At 39.2% G+C, this 24,999-nt stretch overlaps 1 protein-coding gene across 1 annotated transcript in view; it reads right to left on the minus strand.

Annotated features, from left to right (window-relative positions):
* Positions 1-24,999, minus strand: part of LOC123973950 (dystrophin-like) — a 66,380-nt gene that overhangs the window by 29,750 nt on the left and 11,631 nt on the right. Inside the window, exons 7-9 of the mRNA XM_046054355.1 lie at positions 22,211-22,329; positions 14,697-14,893; positions 938-1,033 (exon numbers count right to left, since the gene is read on the minus strand). Coding sequence (XP_045910311.1) covers positions 938-1,033; positions 14,697-14,893; positions 22,211-22,329 — 412 coding nt within the window. The remainder of the gene's footprint in view (positions 1-937; positions 1,034-14,696; positions 14,894-22,210; positions 22,330-24,999) is intronic.

A 24,999-nucleotide genomic window follows, 5' to 3' on the forward strand; every position in this document is an offset into this window, starting at 1 on the left:
CCGTATACCAACTAGGAAAGGTCATGGACTTCCGTATACCCAGTTAAAATATCGAGAAGATACGTAACAACATGGTTTTGTGACAGAACTTTCACACTTTCATTCATAAATTAAATAAATTTCCCCCCTCTGTGGGGGTGCAAAGCACTAATTTTTGGCGCTTCTGTGGTCTGTGACGGGGATCTGATGTCACCTACTACATATTCACCATTCACTCACTAAGCCTAAGTGCTCAAACACAAACTAACATTCACACTCATTCACAGCCACCAGAGGCAGTTCAGTATCTTGCCCAAGGACACTTCGCCACTCAGCCTAGAGGAGCCGGGGATGGATGCACCGACCTTCCGATTAACAGGCAACCTGCTTTACCTCCTGAGCTACAGGTGAAGAACTGCACGAATTTTCATTGTTATTACTGCTAAGCCTCAGCTTATCAGTAGCATATGCGACAACTTCGGAGTGAGAACAGTTTGGTTAGTCAGCTGTATATTATAATCAAATATCACTCAAGCAGGAGAAAACGTATTTGTTAGGGTCTATTTTCAGCGGTGGATTAATCCACATTTAGTGCTCTACAGTGAGTATTTCTGGCAGCAGGACAGTGTATGTGGGACTGAGTGAACGTAAACTACATTGTGTGCTCATGGTGCTGAAGGAACATGTCACCAAGTGCAACAGTGAAGTGTGTTTTTAATAGTTTCTGGACAACAGTGGCGCTCTATGGCACAGAGGAAAAAGATTTTCAGACTTTGATACACACAATACTCGTAAAGTAGGATTTATTCATTGTTGGTTTGGCTCTGCACATGGGATTTGTTGACAAAAAGAAAAACATAGGATATCACCAGACCTATCCTTAACCAGAAGAACACAAGAAAATATATTCAACATAAGATAAATAACTTTTTTTTTTTTTTCAGCGCCATTATCTTACCTCCTCCAGTGCAGCCTGGTAGCTCTCCAGGCTAGTGGAGCCTGGAGGCAGAGGACTGAGACCCCGCTGTAGATCCTCGTGGCTGGGACTTTGGAACTAGAGAGGGAAGGGATGGATAGGAGATAATAGGCAGAGAGAATGATATGAGGAGGAGAAGGAATAGAGTTTGTCAGGGTTAGAAGGTAGGATTGGTAAAAAAGGGGGCAGGGAGGCAGAGAGATGAGTAGAAAAAACAGGCAATATGAAAGAAAGGTGGGAGACAGAGAAGATAAAGAGAGACGAGGAGAGGCCTGTTAGTGTTAGCCATTACTGGTGCCGACGAGCAGTTCTGGCTTTTGTCCAACCTTAACAACTTGTCCTTATTCTCTCTGGGTCTCTCTCTCTCTTCCTCTCTCTCCCCATATCTCTCTTTGTGTGCCCACTACTGATCTGGACACTAACAACTTCTCTCTTTTTATCTCGGCTCCACGCTCCTCCTCTCGCTCTATTCTTCTCTCTGGTAATAAGGTCTTGAAAAGATACACAGGACCCATCCACGTTGCTAATAACTGTCCAGCCTCTGTCAGCGCCATTCTGTCTTTATGCCTGTTTTGTATTGCAAATGTGTTTGGTTTTGTCTGGGGGTCGACACTCAGAAATGGGTCTGTACTAACAGAGTATAAAATACATGTCAGATATTTAGGTCCCTGATAATCTATAGCACGCTCTTTATTTATTTTTTTCACTTGATCTACTATTTTGTTCATATAAACCATATTTGACTGAGGCAAAGTGAGGACAATGCACTGTTAAATGTCAACTATGTTCCTCATACCCTTGAAAGGCAAACTCTGTTGCGATGAGACAGTGTTTATATCCTAGGTTCTGCTTGAATAAAGCTTATCTGACAGATTATCTTTTCTTCTTGCGATGCCTTTTAGGCGTCAGCGCAGTTAAGTCGAGACCCCTGCTGGTATATTAAATATTTGACACAGTTTCTGAATACATTCAACCTGAGTTAGAGCCAATTGTGGGCCTAATTTAGTTACACAGCCTAGGGTAAAAACGCATATAAAGATTTTGAATATTTCTTATATAGTTGTTTCTTGGAATAGAGAGGACAGACTTGGAATAGAGAGGACATACAAAAATCTGATGCACAAAAAGATGCACAATGTGTTTTTGTGTTTCAGGCTGCTGTTGTATTTAATGGTGACGAGTAAGAAACAAATTTTCCTGACAGATTGTGTTTGTTTGTAAAAGGCAGTGATGGACAGAGAAACCTTTTAGTTCAGATTAGCAACAGTTCAGTTTAACAATAAGACTTTAATTATATTTTGACATTTTGGGAAATTATTTGCTTCATTGTTAAGAGTTACTTAAGGAAATCAACACCACTCTTATGTCTGTACATGTCTATTAAATTGTCTTAAGTAGCAGCTTTTGCTGTGTTGTGTAATTGGAAGGATTCATTAACAAGATAAATTAGATACAAAGAAACAGTATACGCTATTGTTCTTTCTAAATAAGATGAATTAATTGTAGTGTGATAATGGATTTTATTTAGCTATGCAGAAACTGCAGGTGATGAGGGAATTGTAGACATTTGCCACAGGTTTGTTGACACTTCTCACCAAGTAGAAAATACTGTTGTTGTTGTCTGAAACTCCAGATACCTCAGACTTGAAAGTACAACTTGAAGACTGACGTGAATGTTTTTATTGAGTCATGTGACCCTGGCCTTGCAGGTCTTAGAGGTCCCTTAAAGGGTAATTTTAGTATTTTTCAACCTGGGCCCTATTTTCACGTATTTTTGGATCGAAATGACTTGCAGGTGCAGGTGTAAGTTTTGGAATCTGTGCAGTAGATGGCTTCAGCGCGAAATGTTAAAAACAAAGGGTGTCTTCGGGAGTCCCTAGTAGGGATCCTTTCAGTGATGTGTCAGACACCTGGTATAACAGTCTGAGCCTGTTGGTGGCAAAAAGAAGCACTTTTTGACGGATGTAGTTGCTCCATAGGAATACGTTGCAGCCACTGCAGCCGGTTTGCAGCTTCCAGCTGAAGCCATCTACTGCAATAGCTGTAAAATGTTTTGTACCTGATAGTCAAAATTGAGAAAAAACGGCTCAGGTTTAAAGATATCGAAATCATCCTTTAAGAGTCTCTTTAAAGGACGAAAAGAGAAATTGTTACAGTAACCCATAAATTGGTGTTGTTTTTACACTTACGTAACAAAGGGGATACAATGATTAGTGAACTTTAGAGGCGTATTCTGAAACTTTGGAGTTAGCCATGTTGGCTGGGGTTATTGTTCCACTTCATGCTAAGCTAGGCTAACCTACTTCTGGTTGTAGCTTTGTAATTAACGAAATGAGAGTGGTATCCGTCTTCTCATCTAACTCCCATCAAGAAAGCAAATAATAATGATAATAAGTTTGTTAAATTTGAATTAACATATAGTGACATCAAAAGCAAAATACAATACATTTCAGATCATGACGTGAATTAAAACACAGTGTCTTTGACACGCACAATGCAAAAAATGTCCAATGTAACAAGTCCAAAACTTTCAATTTCATAGTCTTAGATATTTTTATTCACTATAAGTTTAAAATTTTGGACAGTAATTCAACATGTCAGTGTGTTTCACTTTGCAGGAACAAGAGTAGCATAAGGCGCACCACTCCTTAAGCATAACATAAAAAGAAAATTGAATCAGAAAGATACAAACAAATAGATTTTTTTAAACAAGCACATCTGCACCCGTTGGAAGACTTGTGCATTTTCAAGGTAAATCGTAGACTTGGTATGCTGGACATTATTTGTCAATGACACAGACATGTGAGGGCAGCCAAAACAACAGGTGAGCAGCCAAAACATGCAGCGACAGATGGACGTTTCGCGTGGAGTGTTAGCGTTAGGAGACACGGACCTGATCAGTAAAACGCCTCCTCTTTTGCTCGGGCGACTTGACATATGCAGCCTGGGTGTAGGCATAGCTTTTATAGCGAGGCTGAGGGGAGGGACTCTGCACTCGCCCCTGAGCCACACTCACTGTGATCTGAGAGAGAGACGAAGAGATAGAATAGGACAGAGAAAGAGTTGGCAGGAGTGGTAGGAGAGGCCAGAAAGGATGCAAAACATAGAGCGAAGGTGCCAAAAGCCCAAATATACAGAAGAAGAAGAAGCAGAAAATTAAGGGGCAGAGTGGAAGAAATGCAGAAGGCAGGAAAAGGGGACAGGAGTATACAGGGAGCGAGTGATGTTGAGAAATGAAGATGGGGAGAGATGAGAAAGAGAAGCAGAAAAGAGGAGAAAAAAAGAAACATGAATTATCACACACAAGCTCCGTTTCCATCCAAATGTCAAGCTAATTTTAGGTGAACTTTCGAAACGGCATAAATAAAAAATAAATATACAAATCAGGTGCATTTCTACCACCACAGTGTCGAAAAACCCATTCACGAGAAAAATGGAAAGTCTCAAAAATGAATATTGGGCAAGTAGTCATATACTTTCATTTCAGCAAATGTTATAAATGTCACTATATTTCATGCTCTCTGCAGATGAAAACAGAGTAATACTGCAACAAACTAAACTGTAGGAGCCATCTTATTGAGTTCAGGAAGGATGTGGTGGACAACATTTCATAACATCCAGAGTTACTATAATGGGTGTTAACTGTTTTACAATTACAATTAGACTGAAGCATTTACTTAAAGTCATTCCTTTAGCAAAATGGACTTAAAGTAAAACTGTGTCACTTTTAATAGAAGATTGCATTCTTCCTCTTATAACTGAAAAGTTTAATTCAAAAGCAATAAGACGTGCTCTTGCTCAATTCAATACACTCAGAAATATTTCTGCTACAGCTTACTCTGTCTGGTATGACCAGTATAATGGCTAATGTTAGCAACTTTAGATAGAATATTGTTGTAAAACATACAAATTGTGCTTGTATAACACTTTGTTTTAGCATTTACTATTATCTCACGATTGGCAAAGTAACATAGTTTCACTTTAAAGCATCCAATGTTAAATGTGCAAAATGGCCCATTTCATAGTTGCATATATTAATAGATTATTATTAATGATTCATTAATGTGTAAGTAGTTACTAGTAAACTGTTGTAATTTGTCATGGTGGAGTTAGTTTTGAGTATTTTATATACTGTTGGGTGACCCCCCTACCAATATTGAAAATATGATAAAATGAAAAAAAGCAGATTTGCACTAAAATCAGGCTAAAAAATAAAGAAAATAAGACTTTATTCTCAATTACAGATAACAATAACTTGATTAGAGATTAAAAAAACAAAACAAAAAAACAAACAAAAAGAAATGAAAAATGCATTACATTTTAGAAGTGGATCCTACATTTTTAATATATATATATATATATATATATATATATATATATAAAATCTTCAAAAGAACTAGTAACTATACCTGTCAATCAAATGCAGTGCAGTAAAAACCACTATATTTTACTCTGTTATGTAGTGGATTTCAAATATAATCATAAAATAAAAGAAGTACAGACACAATACTAGTAAGTTGATTAGGATATGATTTACAAATTTGGTACTTGAAAAAGTCCTTGGATGGAAACCCAGCAACAGATAATGCAGACATGAGAGAGAGACAGCGAGAGGACAGATGTGTTATGCAGAAGATGTGGACAGAATGAACAACAGACAACGGCAAAGAGTCAAAGCTGATGTTGTTATGAGCAGCTCCTGTTCAACAACTCTCTGTGCAGTTCCTACAGATCCACACATCCAGACTCCAACAGCTTCCCCGAGACACTCTCGTTCTGCCTGCTGATGTTTGAAAGTCACCAGTTTTGCATTTTGTTTTCTCTGCAGGGAAAGAGACCACTAGCCTGTTGGCATTGACATCCTGCTTCACACATCCTGCTTCACACTCACTCACATTTACATTTACCTCAAACTAGCAGCAGCTGTGTAAAACTGCAACCCTCCACAACTTACCATCATCTATCATTTATTGGCTTGCAAGCTACTGACTGATTTTTAGTTTTATAAGATCTCATTAAGGGTTTACAATGAGAACACTGACCGAATTGTCTATGGTGGTTCATTAATTTATTCTTCTTATTTATTGTCACAATCAGAAATCAGCTGAATTTATAATTTATAATAAAGCCATTGAGGCAGTTGCTATGATCAGTTAACATTTTTCAGGGCAATTGAAAAGATTTACAGATTTTAGAATTGTTATTTCTGATTTATTGACTTTTAACAGCCACACTTGTTGGCATTTTTGTGGCTAATTAAATAATATTAATTATTAAATCAGGTATGCAGCAGTACACTAATAGTAAGTAAAGGTAGTTTGACATGTTTAGTGGGGTCAGTTGGCAGTGCAAATTTTGGCAGCAGTGGGAAAGTACAAGAAACACAACGTTAACCAGAAGTCTAGTTGTGCTGCTCACTAAATCACCCTCACACTCCTAGGTGTAATACATTATTTATATTTGAGTGATAATCTGCCCATTCTCTCCAAATGTTTTACAATCATGATGAAAAATTCCAAAGGTCACTTATGGAAATCAGTCCACTAATGAATGAAATGTGCGGCAAACACACAGTTTTAGATGAAGCCTTTTGGTTATGGTTCACAGTCAGTCAGACAGCTATTATACGTGGTTTGGATGGGAATCTTAATGAGTGTGGTTTTCCTTTCTGGTATGTGTTTGTGGCTTTCAATCCTGTCTCTTTATGTGTATTAACAAATAACATGGTATATCAAAGGCGGAGGCAATCACATGAATACTTCATTAGTCAGTGGATGACTCACCATAAACAGAAATATAGAATCTAAACTGCAAGTCAGAGAAAAGCCATGTATTAGATAGACATATATAAAAATATTTATAGTTTAATAAACTGAATCGGTTCTGTGGTTAAAGGAGACCTATTATACTGCTTTTCCAGTCCTATATTGTAGTTGTGTGACTCCTGTATGGCAGCTTACTGATTCAAAAACATAAATTTTTTCTTACTGATTCCTCATGTAGGCCTTCATTTCAGCCTCTCTCTGAACAAGCTGAAGATGATCCTGTCACTTTAAGCCCCCCCTTCTCAAAGCCCGCTGTCTTCTGATTGGCCAAGACCTGAAGCATGCTACCTGGGGCGAGTTCAATCGCCAGATATCCCAGAATGCATTTCGCCGTCAAAAAACTGTACTCACAATACTGCTGTTCTCGTGTCACATATAGTATTTTTAAGAGTTTTTTATGCGGGAATATAGTTGTTTATACCCCAAATATGTGGTTGATTTGTCAAGACAGAGCTGATTTCACAGATGCTCACAGTGATTTCTTATAAATGCTTTAACCTCGTTTTTTAAAACTTTGGCCATGTTTAACATGAACATCCAACATTATAACATTGTAGATAAGTCATAAATGTGGAATTGCATAATAGGTCTCCTTTAAAAAAAAAAGTGTCCATGGTTGACAATGCCAATTCCATCTAATTTTGTCAATTCAGTAAAGGCACTATATGGCAAAAGAATTTGGACACAGATGTTAACCCATATGTGATTACTGAACATCTCATTCCAAAACCATGGACATGCTGCTGTAACAGCCTCCACTTTTCTGGTTTCAGTCTATCCACCAGATGTTGGTCCCTGGCTGCAGGGTAGCTGCCATTCAGACTGTGAGGTCCAACACTGATGATATGGTCCAGCTCAAAGTCTGCGTTTCACTGCAGTTACATTGACGTTAGCAAAGTAGTAATTTCACACAGTAATTTCCACAATGTTTCCCTAAACCTAGTTGGTTTTTAATCCGTAAACCTATAGGGTAACTTTTAGATTTCCTTTTAAGGAAACTATAATACAACATGCCAAGAGGGTCTAAACACAACCAGAGACCACAGTGTCCACATACATTTGGCCTTGTGTATAAATATAAGGTGGATAGAAATTATACAGCAAAAACCTTGCAGATGCCACACTAGAACATTGTTACTAAGTTACTAAGTAAGTTTAAGTTTAGGATTTCACCTTTAAAATTACACAGAAGTCATTCTGTACAGGTGCCACACAACAGCTGAGCTCTTATTTTGGGTGGACAAGTAACGTTTAATATTGACGACTGATTCTCCCGCTTGTTTGACATTCCCAAGCCGCCTTTTCTGTGACAGCCAGGTGAGCCACTGCATCGCTAAAACCAAGTCAACCGTTCCACCACAGACATCATAAAACTTTAATCTCTCCCTGTCTCGACTCCTTCTCCCGAGCTATCAATCTCCCCTTTCACCTCCATCCCCTGCCTCTCTTTCCTCCTTTTTCTTCTTCTTCTCTTCACCTGTCATAATTTCTCTGTCCGTTCCGTTTCTGTTTTACCCCTTTGCCGTTTTACCCTTTCTGTCTTTCAAATTGAATTAGGTGTTTTTCTGCAACAGACAGACAGAAGCAGCGACTACAGACTGTATAAAACAACCAACGACCCAGCCCCAGAACAAACAGTTCCTGGCAAATAACTCTTAGCTTTTGTTTTTGACATGTCGTTTAAGTCTCACATTAAGCAAATTTCAAGGACCACCTTTTTTCACCTACGTAATATTGCGAAAATCAGGTGATGCAGAAACTAGTCCATGCATTTGTTACTTCTAGGCTGGATTACTGCAATTCCTTATTATCAGGCTGCTCGAAAAAGTTAGTTATGCTGCTATAGGCCTGGACTGCCGGGGGATTTCCCATGATGCACTGAGCTCCTCTCTCTACTTTCTCTCCCTCTGTATGCAACCTTATCCCATTATTGCATGTTACTAACACAACTTCTCCCCTTTCTGGTAGTCTTGTGCTTTCTCGTCCCTCTCCTCTCTCCTCCTATCACTTCCTGCAGGTTTTCTGGCTCTGGAGCTGTGGAGTCTGGATCTGTGGTTGCGGGTCACCTGCTGCCCCCGTGTTCCTGCTCGACACCCTCTACTGCAACAACTTTTGTTACTAGTCCTATTATTATTATTATTGTTATTATAATCATTAACATTATGATTGTTATCATTAACACTACTATAAATATCTGTACCATTTTTCATTTAGTCTACAGCAACATCACCTTTACTGTCTGTACCTCTGTGTGTATATTGTGTAGGCTGCCTCCCTCTCCTCTCTCTCCTTCCATCCCTCTCTTTTTCTCTCTGTTCCTCTCTTGCCCTCTCCCTCTCGCTCTCTCTCTCTCTCTCCTTCCTTCACCCCAACCGGTCGAGGCAGATGGCCGCCCAACCTGAGCCATGGTTCTGCTCGAGGTTTCTGCCTCTTAAAAGGAAGTTTTTCCTTGCCTCTGTCGCCTAATGCTGCTCTTGGTGGGAACTGTTGGGCTTCTGTAAATAGCATCATAGAGTACGGTCTAGACCTGCTCTTGTATGAAAAGCGCTGTGAGATAACTGTTGTGATTTGGCGCTATATAAATAAAATTGAATTGAATTGAATAATTTCTCTGTCTTCCGTTTCCGTTTTACCCTTTCTGTCTTTCAAAGTGAATTAGGTGTTTTTCTGCAACAGACAGACAGAAGCAGCGACTACAGACTGTATAAAACAACCAACGACCCAGCCCCAGAACAAACAGTCCCTGGCAAATAACTCTTAGCTTTTGTTTTTGTGTTGGGTCTGAGCACTGGACAGGTTGGGTTTCAGCACACAGGTAACACACTTCAGATAAAGCTGACTTTGTCTTTGTGTTTTGCACAACTGTCTCAAACTTTACTTTAAGCAGATTTAATAATTTTTCTCTTTTTTTCTTAAAAAAAACTAGGGTCTCTCCTCCTTCCTGAGTCCCAGGTGGTGGTGGTATGGTGTTGATGTAAGGAGGTGGTGACAGCGCCTCTTTGATGATGACAGATGAGGGAGGAGGCAGATAATAGCCGCTGTTAGTGACTCTTTTTTTCCCCTCCCGTCTTTCCTCTCCGTCTCTCGTTTTATTGCTATCTGACTTGTTCCTTGCACTCCCTATTTGTCTGCTCCATCTCACTCTTCATTTCCCTCATCTCCAACTCTTCATCTTTCTGTGTGTCTTTATTTATCTTTACACCAGCCCACTCCCTCTTTTCCCCCTTATCTTTTATTCAAAATTGATGCCTTTTTTTCCCACTTTTCTCTCTTTCCGTCCATCTCTCTCTCTCTCTGTGTCTGTCTGATTCCCAGAAGGGAAAGACCAGCAGTTTCTCTCCACTCTCAGACAGAGATCTGATGAAGGGGGGTGGGGGTGGTTGATGTGGCCATTAAACTGAGTGAGATAATAATATTACCAGCCATTACTCCAGGAAGCTCACTCCATCCTGCTGCGATTCAGCTTCTAAAGGTCATCGCTGGTAGATCTAATTTGTGAACGTGAGATTTGGTCGAGTTTTTTTTAAAAGCAATTTCATTCAGAGGTTCTGTCTCTATTCAGAGGCCAGTTTTCATTCCGGCACTCACAAATTTCAGGCCGTGACTGAAAGAATGAGACAGGCGACTACATCTCCCAGCATGCCCGGCAGAGCTTGGGGATCCTTTGGAACAAGCAGGAGGAAGTTAGCGGGGAGAAGAACATCTGCTTGCCTTACTGCCTCTGAGACTCTAAACTGAATATGTGTCTATAAAATGAATGGATGAGTGGATGAAAGGACAGATGGATAGAGATTAGATAGATGCTGAATTGAAGTTTCATTTCAAACTCAGGCTTGATGAATATAAGCTGTTAGTGCTGCGTGTGCACAAGATCTTAAGTCAATTTCCGAGGGACTTTGTATGCCAGAAAAAGCATTGCTCTTTGACAGTCTTAGGAGAGCAATACGAGTGACTACGAGTTTACCAATTAAAACCAAATATGACTGTATCGCTTCACCCACTTTATTCATATAGTATCCCTATTTTATAGCTAACACTAATACTCAAGTGCTCTTTACCAGATTTCAGTTTCAAATACTGTATAGTACAGCTTTAAGCTAGACTATGTCGCTTTTAAAAGCAATAACACACTCTTAATCTTACAAATGAATGTTAAATTCTTACAAATTAAAAGTTTACTTCATTAGCACAACGGCTAAATTCGATACAGTCTGGGGTTGTGACGCCTACAGTCTTATTTGGTCTGTTATGACCATAAGCTAATTCTGCCTTGATGTTGTTGCGTAACTGACATTACTGAGTCAGTTCACCGACTTTATGACTTTGTTATACTTATTCTAAACTTACAGTATATCATATGTTTCCATGATTATACAAAGTTAAACAATGATGACTCTGTGAGCACAGAAATAAAAAAAGAAAACCTCCCATGAAAAAAACTACAGCGCTGCAGTGCTGCAACTGTCTAGCTGTAATCTCTGCTGTCTAAAAACTTCTACAGCGTTTAATCCACTCTGTCCTGCTGTTATTACCGACCTGTCTGAGCTAAACTCCCCTCAACTCTCTCATTGACACGCCTCTTCTGTCGAGCCATGATGTGGAGCTCATGAATCTCCAGGGCTTATGGGAAATAGTGGTTTTTAAAGGCTGATAAAAAAAAAATGTAATATTGAATGAACAATATAAAATCCTAAAGAATGCTGTCCTAATCTAAACATATAAAGAGACACACACAACATACTGTTGAGGACCAACAGGATGTATTTTTAATTATTAGCGTAGTTCCAAATGTCAATGGGATTTTGAATGAGTTTTTTTTACTTCTGGAACACAACCCAGAAGTTCAGCTTCAGAAATGGCCATACAGCTAAAGCAAGAGAGCTGTGTTATGTTAAAGCTAAATGGTGTGACAGCCACAGCTAGCCTTAGGTGAAGCAAAATTTACCTACGTTTCCATTCAGTGGGTTAACCTACATAAATTAAGCTAAAGGGTGGTGATGGAGCAGTGGATAAGACATGTCTTTGGCGTGAGAGACCCGCTGCGACCCATCCACCAATGTGTAACCTATCTTTGCTCCAGAGGCGTGCGACCTCTGATATATATAGCAATTGTAAGCCTCTTTGGATAAAACCATCAGCTAAATGAATAAATGTGATGTAAATCCAACTGTGATTGATAAAAAAAAATAACTTATCAGACTTCAGCAGAAATAACACTAAAAGTCCTGTTAAAAGATAACTGTATTTTCATAAGGAACACCCCCCCCCACCACCACCACCACCACCCCTTTTTTTACACAAATCGCACCCTGTATTACCTATTTCAGTTACGAGGGAGCAAACTTGTTTTAAGACTTTTCTAGAAAGTGTCAATCTTTTGCAAAAATGCAGATTTAGTACTTCACTAGCAATGCTTTAACATACAGAATTCAATAAGCTGATTTTCACTGGCAGTTATGTCACTTTCTCAACACATTTTTCCCTTTTTCATACGTTCACTTTCCAAAATGATATTTTCAAGGTTCAAACCAGGTTAATCAACTCATGGGAAATTCATGTTTAGGAGCTGTTTCTTGCACTGCATAGATTTAATAGTTCTGTTACATATTGACTTGTTTTTTTTAAAGATTCGAGTGGCTCAAGGCACAGATAAAATTGTTTATTTTTCAGAGTACGCCCACACAACAATAATGCTCCACATAAAAAAGATTGACCTGAAATGGTCTTTTTCTGTCTAATACAATTTCAGGAGCAGTAAAGCTGAAAGGTTATTGTCTTGTGGCGTATAATATTTGTTTGTCTCTCTGTGCCAAAACGTCTGCTGATGTAATCATAATAAATGCCATTAATTTGTTGCAGTTTCTCCTCTTATATCATGCCATGTGATTAAAACAGCTGTGATAATCTGCTCACCGCTGGTTTCTCCAGGAAACCTGTTCTCAGTTTGTGGTACCACTGAGAAGTAAATATGCTATCAAATAGCTCATTATCCAATTTATAATTTAAAAGTAGAATCAAAACAGTGTTTCTACTAATCTTTTGAACCATGCTTATAAGTCTGTGTGGCTCCTGGTTAACAACACAGTTTTATTTAGTAGAACTACGGGGAAAGAGGGAGTTTAAAATCCCCACTAATCTTTTTTTTATGCTTGTAGAGATGTCTCCCCAATTATGCTGTTACCCGACCCTTCGTTATAAAATGTATTCTCAAAGACCTCCAAATCTCTGCAGAATTTCTCTGATTCATTATGTTCTTGGTGTTGTCTTAAACAGTGCTGATTTAAGACAACTGAGAGGACGTTTGAGACCACGGATCATCCCCTCTGTTTCTTTCATCCTCTTCAGTTTCACTCAAATACTACAACAAAGAGAGAGAGGGTCCTGCTGGGAATGTCACAAGCCCACTCAGTAATCTTGATAAAGTGGCAGGCTTGCAGAATAGCGGGATGCAAGTATTGAGGCTTAGAAGGAGTACAAACTCATTTTGTAACTGGGTTGGATAATTCTGTTCTGGAGCTGATAATATGCAGTGCACAAACAACTGCAGTGTTTTAGTTGTATAATATGCAATACTACAGAGTATACTTAAGTATTATTATTTAGTGTGGGCGCTGCCTCAACAACAAAGCAACAAAATAAATGTGAAAAAGTAGCTCTAAAGACCCAGTGTACATAGCTGAGCTCAGACATGACGCATGCAGAGCAAAGGCTCAAGGGAAATAAATCATGACACCTTACTAGCGTCAAAGCACTAAGCCATCATGGTAACAGTAACACCAAACTGCACAGACAACTAACAAGAATCACTGGAACCCTTCGATTAGTTCCCGTGATGACTGACAGGCAGGTCAATCCACCAATGGCATGTTACAATGTTAACCATGCCAATATCTAGGGCTCATTAGTTTGTTTTCCTCGCCAAAAAAGCGAGTTTAAAGGAGTGAAAGTGAGATTTAACTATGACAATCCAATCAGTACTTTAACTCTACCTTTTCTTAAGCTCTTTTCAGACATTCAGACTGATTGTTAATCTGATGGTTTTCTGTCACTCAGACATTGGTGTTTCTTAGACAAATGTTCCTTATGGTTTTATTCAGACATGACAGGACATTTACAGAAACAGCCTCGATGCTCACGTGATGCTTGGCATCTGAACCACGGTGGGAGATATAACCCTGCTGTGGTGGGGAAAAGTCATGATATCAAGGAAGAAGATGTGTTTTTAATACACTAACATGCATCAGTGAGGGATTGTAAAATGTATTTTGAGTGCGAGGGATGCTTGCTTCCTCTTCTGACATCAAAGGACTCTAAGACCCACCAAATGTGGCACCGCTTGGCGGGGGGTCGAAAGTTGAGAAACATTTTTTAGGCAGCAAAAGAGGGTGGGATTCCGCAGTAATTTGCCAAAAAGCTCCAGTTGCAGTGGTTTAGTTTAATCTATACATGCTGTAGATAAATAAAGGAGAAGATCATTACTGTGGGTTTCTGGGAGTCATTTTAGCATGACCCTTGCCTCCAGGGTTACAGGTAAATACAAAACATGCGAACAAGTGAGTAGGCGGTGGAGAAGATGTTTCATGGTATGTTCACTTCCAGTGAGTCTTCACTGCAAGTAGGTAGCTCATTATCTTTCCATTTTTCTCTTCACTTTCTATTACTGGAACATTTTCTGAGACACAGGAGGAACTCAATTAGTGTAAGCCACAGTGATGAGCTTTTTCTTCATGTAACACAACTTTTGGGTGCACAGGGACATCAAATCTGTCATAAAACTGGTTCAAACTTATCTTGCTCTCAGTTTCTTCCTGTCCAAAACCAATGAGGCATTATCGTCACATGGCAGCATGAGTTACAGCAGTCAACAGACAGCAGTGAGAGCTGGAGCAAAATGTGTGTATGTTTGTGAGTCTAACCTGCTGGGAGAAGCGCTGCTGTGTCTGGATCTGGTAGTGCTCCTCCGTCGTCACCCGGGCAGGACTGCCCGCTGCCACCCGCGGCAGTGTCTCCACCTCCTGGATGGCTTCCATGGAAACACTTTGGGGAAGCACCTGGAAGAGTGACGTCACGTACATGATGACACTCTTCTTGTCAGGGTGAGGCACCGCCACATCTGAAGAGCAGAAAGTACATTTCAAAATTCAAGGATAAACTCCTTGAGATGAACTTTCTTGTTTTTAGGGGAGTCTTAGACAGAGAGGAAAACTACATCCACATAACAAACAACTAAAAAGGAAATCAAGTTACAAACACAAAAGGGTTCTCCTTCAACAAAAAAACAATGACTAAAAAGAATCAACACAAAAGAGACCAAACTAAATGACAAAACACATAATTGCTCCAGGCAGTGGACCAGTGGCCAGTGTTTTCTCGTTTGACGACTATCAACAGGAAGACGTTTCTGTATCAAAGATAAAACCGTTTTCAGATCTTATATCAATAGTGTTGAGGCTTGGTTGGGTTTAGTAAAAGATCATAGTTTGGGTTAAAATTGCTACTCTATTAAGGTTAGGGGTACTTCATTGTCATGGTTACAACAATAAACACTTGGTAAAGGTTAGGGAATGATGGTGGTCATGTCTAAAACAAACCTACGTTTACTGTCTGGTATTTTGTTGACCCATCTGTCCACCCACATCTTCTCCATTATTTCCCCCTTCAAAATAAAACATATGGCCGGCATTTTCATAATAAATCCACTCTAGGGATGGTTTTTGAAAACAGCTTAGTGAGGACAACATGGAGAGAATAAATTAATAAAAGTTTTGGTCATGTCAAAGTGTCCTCGGGCAAGATACTAAACCCAAATGGCTCTCGAAGGCTGTGCCATTGGTGTGAATGATTAGTTGTTGTTTTTTTGTTGCGCTGTTGGCACCTTGTATGGCAGCCTCTGCCATCAGTGTATGATGAATGTGTGTGAATGTGACACATAGAGTTAACTGCTTGGAAGACAAGAAAGGCGCTATACAAGTATAGTTAATTTACCATTTACCAGTTTCAGATAAGCAAACAAGTTTTGAAGTGGATTAATCAAGAAATTATTGGCAGAATAATAACTAATGAAATCAACAGTTACTTGCAGCCCTAGAAAACAAATCTCAGTTAAGGGAGTTATTTCAAAGTTATGAAACCACCGATAAAGGCATCCATGAGGCTGCACAACTGCAAAAAGAGATTTGAGTAAATTTTTTCATAAATCTAAATTTATCTGATGCTTTTATCCAAAGCGACTTACAACTGCTGTATATGTCAGAGGTCGCACGCCTCTGGAGCAACTAGGGATTAAGTGTCTTGCTCAGGGACACAACGGTGGATGGGTCACAGTGGGAATTGAACCCAGGTCTCTCACACCAAAGGCAAGCATCTTATCTATGCGCCATCACCACCCGCATAAATAACTGTAGGCAACTGTTTATGCTGCTTATTATTCCCCATAGCATCAGAATCTGGATTCCAACAGCTAAATTAAGTCACAGCAAACTTTTCCTACAGGTGGAGGAGAGATTTCAGGAAGGGGGGCCAAGAGCCTGTGGCCCGGCCAGTCAGCCCAGGGCAAAACTAATAGAGACAGATCACAGCGGGGCTGAGACACTGCAGATAAATGAACACCATAAGAGACTGCGACGCAGATAGAGTGAGGATAGAAGAAAGAGGGTGAGCTGAGGGAGAGAAGTCTGAGCGCAGAAAGGGAGGAAAGAAAGACAGACAGAGAAAGAAATGGAGCGCTAATGAACTGATGGTTGCGGGTATGTTAAGAGAGTGATGTGTGGAAAGGGGTTAGCTCGTGACTAAAAGAATAATGAACAGGAGAGAGGACGAAGAGAGGAGATGACAGTGGAAAGGGAGGGAAATAAAAGACAGAGAGAAAATGTGCCAGACACAAAGTAACAGAAATGAGCGTGTACAGAAATGAGTGTGTGCCAAGAAAGATATATGTGTCAGTGGGTGTGTGTGAGAGAGATATATAGATAAAGCAAGAGTCATATTTTTGGCTGTGGAATACTGATTTATCAGCAGCATAGAGAAATCGGAGGATGTTATTGTTTGTCTGAGGAAGACAAACAGCTCCATAAATAATGCCACCATCTGCAAGTGTGTGTCCAAGTGTGTACACGTCGCTCCCTTGTTTAGTCCACTCTGTTTTTCTATCCCATGAGCTCCATTTTAATCATTTCACCACAGCTACATGTGTGTGCATACTTATGAGGATCTGCGAGTATCCTGCGTATATCTCATTATATTTATTTTGGGGTGTGTGAATGTTTTCTAATGAGTTCTGTGTTTGAGTGTAGTGTACATTAATGTCATTTTGTGTGTGTGTGTGGAAGTACACTAACAACAAAAGATTTGAGACAGCACCAAACAAATCCTGAACACTACTCAGTCTGCGAGTCAATGTTTGAAAGCGCACAGGCACAGATTTGCAACAGCAGAATCTTATATGAGCGTGCAGTCCTGATCATGCATGCACTCGTTTGCTCTCACACTTTTCTCCAGCTGCTTTGGCTTCTGAGCACTTGATATTGCAAGAGGTTGCTTGCTTATTATGACTTTTTAAAGTACCCACAAGGAAAAAAGTCATCATCTCATCTCAGAAGAGCCAATCAGCCTCATTCAGAAATGTTTTTCGTATAATGGTTGTAACAATGTACTCTGTTCAAATTAAGAACAAAAACAGAAAAAGAAGAAATAAGAAAATGCTACATCTGGTTCAGAAAAATCCCAACAGAAATAGATGAAATTATCACAAAGGTAAATGTGTGTTCACATGTACAACTCAAATAACAGTCAATGCAAATTTGTGCTGGGAGGACTTGAATGGTGCAAACACATGAAATTCATGTGAGATGAAAATATTCAACTTGAAAAGATTCTGGTCTAATCGGGAACCATGTACCAGCAGAAGGAACTTTACTAACATTTTAATTAAAATATTTGGGATTAAAAAATGGATTTATCTTCACTCGTGCTACTCAACCTGTGTGCAGCAGCGAGCCACTGATTTTCTGATCTCCACTGTCTTTGAAGCTTGCAGTGGGCACCCAGAGCCCTGTGATAGTACTTCACATTTATACAGAGACCAGATTAAAAACAGGAGATTGCTTGGAGAAAAGTTCAGCAAATATGTGTCTGTTACTTGATTTCAGCTATCGTTTTACTTTACTATGAAACAAGGTGGCATAGCATAGCCCTGATTGATCTGAACGTCATTTAGAAAACAAGGATTTTAACAGTTGTTTGCTTCTCAGAGCATGAGTTTATATGTTTAACAAATCAGTATCTGATATAGTTACTTCGGCATCATTTAGATCCGTTTGTTGCAATTAAATCACAGCAAAATGTTTATTTTGGGATTCCTACCACTGTAGTGAAGGAGATTAAAGGTGAATATTTCTGTCAACACAAAGAGTCCAGAAACGTGAGGTGGAAATTAATTTTCCGCTGTTTGTGAACACACCAAAACATGCACACTATACTACTATATAGCTTGCAACAACTTGTAAATTTATTTCACTCTGCCAAATTACTTATAATGTCATAATGGCTTAAAAACTAGATCATCCATCCCTGATGCGTGAATGGATGATTTAGTTCAAGGCATTTTGATTTTAAGATAATATAGAACTAAATAGTGCTCTTTGTATCCATCTGATGGTAAAAAGAAAAAAAACACTGGCCCAGCTTTTATTTTGAAAGTAGAAGAAAAGGTCTACAGTGTGACCTTTAACTTCCAGGTCAGGTTGAACAGGTGACGCTCGGTTCTCAGTTAGAGTTTGCACTCGAATCAAAATGACAAAGTTGAACACGAGCAGCTTCTATCATTACGAGTGTGGGAATATCTGTTGCAGGCTCAAATGTAGTTACACAATTCCTTAAGCATGCTCAAATCATCTGTTATGCTCAAGATTCTGTCCTCCCTCGCACACAAATCTGATTCTGCTCTCGCAAATCCGTGCCTGTGCGCTCTCAAATGTTGACTCTCAGACTGAGTAGCGCTCAAATTTGTTTTGTGCTCTCTCAAATCTTTTATTGTCAATATACTCCCATATATAAGCGCATCGCAGTGTGTACAGTGTCTTTATTTATATTCTATTGATGTGTGTGTGTGGACTTTTCTTGCATGCTGCTCCACTTATATCTGTATGCCTCTGCTTGTGTGTGTCCCTGCCTTGCAGTGTCTGTGTGTCTCTGTAAACCTGTGGAAATGTCATTAGTTTGGATTAAAATAGCTTCTGAAATGATTCCCTAGAAAAGAAGAAAACAGCAGCCTATATTATTCCATTCATGATGTCTCCAAGTTTCTGTGACCCAAGTTAGGTCAGATAAAACTTAGTGAGAAACATGTCTAACCAATATTCCACAGTTTGCTGATGTGTTCAAGGACTACGTGAAAAATATGGCTTCCAAGAGATAAGGTTTGAGAACCAAGCTGCAACGCGGCAGCTGGATGTCAGCTTTGATTCGGGGCTAAAGAAGTGAACAAAGGCTCAAGAGCACAGAGAAACAAAGGAAAGACAAGAAAGAAGAGAGGAAAAGGAAACAGTGGGAGTAGCTGGTGAGAGAAATACACAGAGACAGTGAAGGGCTAAGAAAAGAGAAAAAGAGTGCTAATGAAATGAAGAGAGTGATTATGTAATACAGAGCCTACCCCTAAAGATATCCCTACAGGGAGGTTATTACATTACCTCAAAGACTGTATACTTAAAAAACCTTGTAATTTCAATGAGGGACGGGGTTCGGGGAGCCCAGTACACGAAGTATAGAAATTGGTCTCTCTCAGTAATTGCAAAAGACCAGGCGAGTCAGATCCCTCTAAACGCAGTATTCAGTGTTAGACTGCATATTGGTGTTAATGCCAACCAGCAACAACACGCAATGTCTGTGCACGTGACTCTTGAGCAAGCCAAAGTTTGGAATCAGTTCTGTATCCTTTTCATGCCTTGCGGATCTATAATTTGCAAGGTCTGTTTGAATCATATAATCACTGGTACACTGCTGCTGTTGATTAACACAGCTGGGGCCTCAAGGGGCCTCCATCCTTAGAGCCTTATTACAGATAAGGAAAAACTCTTTAACAGGGGAAAATATGGAAGAAACGTCAAGAAGAGGAACAGAAGAGGGGCCCCTCTTCCTTATGGAGATTGATATATATATATTTTTTAATTAGGGGTGTGATGAGATCTCCCGCGGTTAAAATGCGATGAGATTTCTCGTGAGACTTACTAACTTGGCACACGCTATCACGCCACGCATCAATTTTCTCACGCAGTGAAAAACAAATGTACTAACTGATAACATGAGCCAATCCACTCTGGTGTACGTGATAGTCAATAATAATTATCAAGTGAACCCACTCTCACACTGTGAGTTCCAGAGTGGTAACATAGCTGGTAGACTTTTGCAATATAAACATCTAAAATCTGAAGCGCAACCTCGCTCTGTTTGGGACTGTGAGCGGCACTTTATTGGAGTTGCTGAAGTTGTGTGGATTTGTGCCTTACTGCATTATATTCTGTTATATTTTAAACTGCCAGATGTAATTTAGTGTTTCCATTTACATGAATAAAAATTTTTATTTTTTTATTTTCTCTGCACCATAAATTGGTGCAGAGAAATGTAGTGTTTTATGTGTTTGTTACTAAACTACATGACTACTTAACTACTAGACTCCTTGACTAGACAGAACTCAGCTGCCAGGTTTTTACCAAAACCAGGACTGACCGGTGAAGCGATTGGTTCCTTCCAAATAACATCATATAAATAGCAAAGCTGACATGCTAGCACTGGTGTGGCAGAATACCTCAAATGTTGTGAGTACAGGCGGCCTCGTTTCTCCCACAATGTCCATTAGCGCTTTGTTTTAATTTGCCATAGTGACGACTTTTCCATAATGGGACCTTAAATAATTGTACAATGGTTTTGTTATGTTATACATCCATGGCTGTACCCCTCCTCTACACAAATATATTCATTACTACAATATGGTTTGAACGATTAAAAAAAAAACAACTGACAATTTGTTTACAGCTTTGGCGTTAATCCCTTTTCTAAACATTCATGCCAACAAGTGATTTAACTGAAAGGAGAATAGACAGATATAAAGAAAAGGGGGAAAAAACACAAAGGAACACTGAATTCTTTGATTACACCAAAGCATCCATCGTGGTTTGATGTCCAGCATTAAAACTGCTGTTGAAATCACAGAAAATGTGCTGTTTCAAAGAGGTGAACATCAAACGAGTGTCCAACTTCCCAAATCCTGACAGCTCTTCTTCACTGAGATATGAGCCACAAAAACCGCAGACAAATACAACTTGAAATCTTTTCATAGCACCAGAAAATGTTCAAAAAGCCCAGGTGGGGGGTTAATAGTGTTTTGAGCATTGATGCACAGCATAATAATGATACACGTTCACCCTACTTGCTCCCAAACAGGGATTGTTTATTGTAAGATCAATGAAAATCCATCTGCCGTGATGTGTCATTTCAAGGCTTAAGCGAGCTGTGAGGGATTACAACACACCCTATCGCACTGGCTCAAAGCCTGAACACGGCACTCACAACGGCTGGAGGGGGAGATGTAAAGAGGAATGCTCAGTTCCAGACTTCACATACATGTATGTGGTAAGATTATGATAAAGTTGATAAAACAGCCTTGAAAAGTCTCCAACAACTAGACAAAATCATTGACTCGCATATTTTTATACAACCCCCGAGTGCCACTTCAGAACTTAAAATGAGAACAGTATTTATGGATCTGTCAAACCCAGTGTTGTTGAGCATGAGCATCCCACTCAGAAAAATATTGTATTATTTAATTGTATTTAGGTTTAGCTTCAGGATTAGAGGGATGAGAGAAGAAAAGACACATTTTAAAACAATAATTATAATAACATCCTCTGATGAGGGGGAGTTGAGATAAAATATTTTTATTTTTTCAGCAGTTTTTCTGATAGCTATAGTTAATCTAGAAAAAAACAAAAAAACACCACCATTTATAACAGAGCTGCCCATCAAAGACAGAGTAAACTTTAACCCAGTCTGTAAACTGGTCTTAGGTCAGCACAAACTCTGGTAGTGATGGATGCCACGAATGTCCACAAATATCAGGTAGACAAATTTGTTAAGAGGCGTCCCTTATTTAGCGCAAAATCAAAAGACTTATCTGACGAGTGAGAACATTTTTGCAAACCTATCGGTAAATTTGTGCATCGCTGATCATGGCAACACCCAATCACAGCATGACACATCATTTTTGAGTGTTAAGACTTGGTTTAAAGGTTCAGGTTATAATCAGGTTAAGTTTAGGGTTAGGGGTTAAGGGGACAGGGGGCTAGGGTGTTAGGGGAAGGGTTAAGGTTAGGCATGTAGCTTTGATGGTTAAGATAGTGCCCAAGGCTGTGAATGTATGTGTGTGTTTGTTAGTTACCCTCAGGGTCCAGCAGTCTCTCTATCCCCAGGTGTTGTTCGGCCTTATTAAAGGCATGTTCCAGTCTGTCGATTGGAGATGTCTTCTTCTCCACTGAGCTCCAATCAAAAAGCTCAGGTCTGCGGAGGCAAATGAGAAATTATCAGGAATTGTATGTAATAATAAATAAAGTTATAATTGCATGTTTTTGGAGGTTGAAGGCTGGGACAGAAGACAAGTCTGGACCTCTTTAACTTAACAGCAATCTACATTTTAATTGAGAGCAATAGCCCATGTATTTAGTAGATCATGTCCCCGGTTGATCATTTTCTCAGTTGCTTTATGCAAATTCAGCTGTGTATGTTGAGTAAAAGGAGACAGTAAGTAAAAGTGCTGACATTGTACTAATAAAAAAAAAGTTTTTTATTATATAGCCTATAAATAATTATATTTTTAATGAAATACACTGTAATTGACTCACTTCAGCTGATGCAGTCTGGTTTATTTCTGGAACTACTTTTAGTCAGCAACCTGTATTCATCGACCATGCAGTCATTTTTAACTCTACATACTCTGCAGTCAACCACCTACTCATCAGAAAGTGAAAGTAGATCATAATAATGCAAAGTAGTATGTATTTGCTATTTGATTTAAACATTTGCTCAGTGAAATCTGCTGATCTTCCACTATCAGTAAACATAAAATTGTTGGCATGCCGCACCAGAACTAATGATCTGCAGGGTGGCGTGTGTGATCTCCCACTCTGTATTCCTGTAAGGACACGTTTATGCTAGCTAAACATGATTTAATTCATAATTATATCCAGTCCAGTCCTGAGACCCAAACTCTCGTGGGTATCCATTGAGGGAGATTAACACTGTTTCACTTCTGCAAAGCCATTCATCCACCCTCACCGGGCATTCATTCATTATCCATCTCCTACTTTATTTTTTCATTCATTGGTTAATTTATTCATTTAATTTTTCTATATAATATTACAACTGCACTGCACTGGGTATTAATATTGCCTTGATTTAAACTTGAAAAATCATTTAGGGTTGGCCCCATACTGAAAAAGATACAAGATAAAGAAATCAATTAATAACAAGTACATATAACAATACATAAAAGATACAAGATACGAGAAACAAGGTACAAACAAGCTGAATGGTTCTTGATCCTGGATTTACATTCACCAAGGGGTACCAAAGTAATAATTTTTAGCGTGCTTTGTAAAGAGTTCCAGGCAGTCGGAGCGTAGAAACTAAAAGCAGATCTTCCAAGCTCAGCACAAACTCAAGGGACTTCCAGTGACTGCCAGTCATTAGACCGAGTTTGATTTGGTCCAGAGGACCAATCTAGCATAGATGTGACATAAGATGGCAACTTCCCAATAAGGAAAAGTGCTATACACTTCACCGGTAATAAAGAGCAGGATGATTAACAGCATCCAAGAGCTTAAAACCTGTTAAACCCTAGCCCTAAAATAACATACCCAAAACGAAGCAGTAATATCTTCTCAACCATTAGGCCCATATGCTTATGTCTGGTTTCCTCTGATAGGTCACAAGCTGAGGACTATAAATCCATTATAAGTAAACCTATGTCTGTTAAAATTCCAGAGTAAATGGAGACATAATAAAGTATAAAATTAGTATAATATTAAAATGTAAAGGGCAATTTCATCATTATAACTGTATATAAATTGTGTAGATTATAATGTGACTGAATATCTTTTCCTAGTCCTTGACTACAACTGTAAATGTAAATTTGATGGAAAAAAAAACACTAAAATACAACATTTATGGTAAAATTTATATAAGATATACCACGTTTTAGACATTTTTACGATTTAGATGTTCACTGTTTACTGGGACAACAAAACACTTTATTTCTATACAACCATGTTACAAATAACATAAATCTCACAAAAACACTGAAATATTAATAAACACAATGAATATTGATCAATATTAATATGACCGAAGAGTTTTATGCTATGGAGACAGATACATGCTAAGTAAAGGGCCCCACAGTGATATGTGGGGCATCAAAAGTTTCGTCTCAGTCTGAACTAAAGAATTGGTATAAAGCTCGTCAGTACTATAAGCCAGCCACAAAGGCTGTGTGCTTGAAAGGAACATTGCAGTAACGTCTACTGCAAAATAAATTAATGCAACCCAATTTGACTGAATCCAAGGTGGCTGCCAGACATTGGAGTAATAATTACAAGTCTTTTTATTCGACCAGACACAACTTTTGATTACAAAAACTGCAAAAGTAAGACACAATTTGAAGTAGAAAATGTTGAAAGGTAAGTGTGTTTTTATTGCTCTCTGACGGTCCATGAGCTTTGGTCGTACAATGATAATTTACTGCTGGAATCTGTGCATTGATCGCCTGCCACATAGCTTTGCTGTTGTTGGTGTAGGTCTCTCTCCAGTCTGCTGATGTCTCCACTTGATGCCAGCTTTCAGTCTCGCTGTGTTGTATGCTTCTTTGTCAGCTGACCTAAAGGCAGCTTTTTTGGATATAGCCCTCACATCTCCATCCATCCAGGCTTTGTGGTGTGGGAGTGATTTAATTGTCTTACAGATCACCACACGATCACCACATGCTGATATACGATGTCACTGATGATTTATACTCCTCAAGATTGATGTGGTTCTCCTGGTTGGTGGCCTCTCGGAACATGTTCCAGTCTGCGCACTCAAAACAGTCCTGTAGAGCTGCTGTGGCCTCATCTGTCCACACTTCGACAGTTTCTTTCTGATGGTTTGATCCTTTTAATCAGCAGGGAGTTGAAAGCA

Source organism: Micropterus dolomieu, linkage group LG01 (genome assembly GCF_021292245.1).
Source record: "Micropterus dolomieu isolate WLL.071019.BEF.003 ecotype Adirondacks linkage group LG01, ASM2129224v1, whole genome shotgun sequence".
Lineage (NCBI taxonomy): Eukaryota > Metazoa > Chordata > Actinopteri > Centrarchiformes > Centrarchidae > Micropterus > Micropterus dolomieu.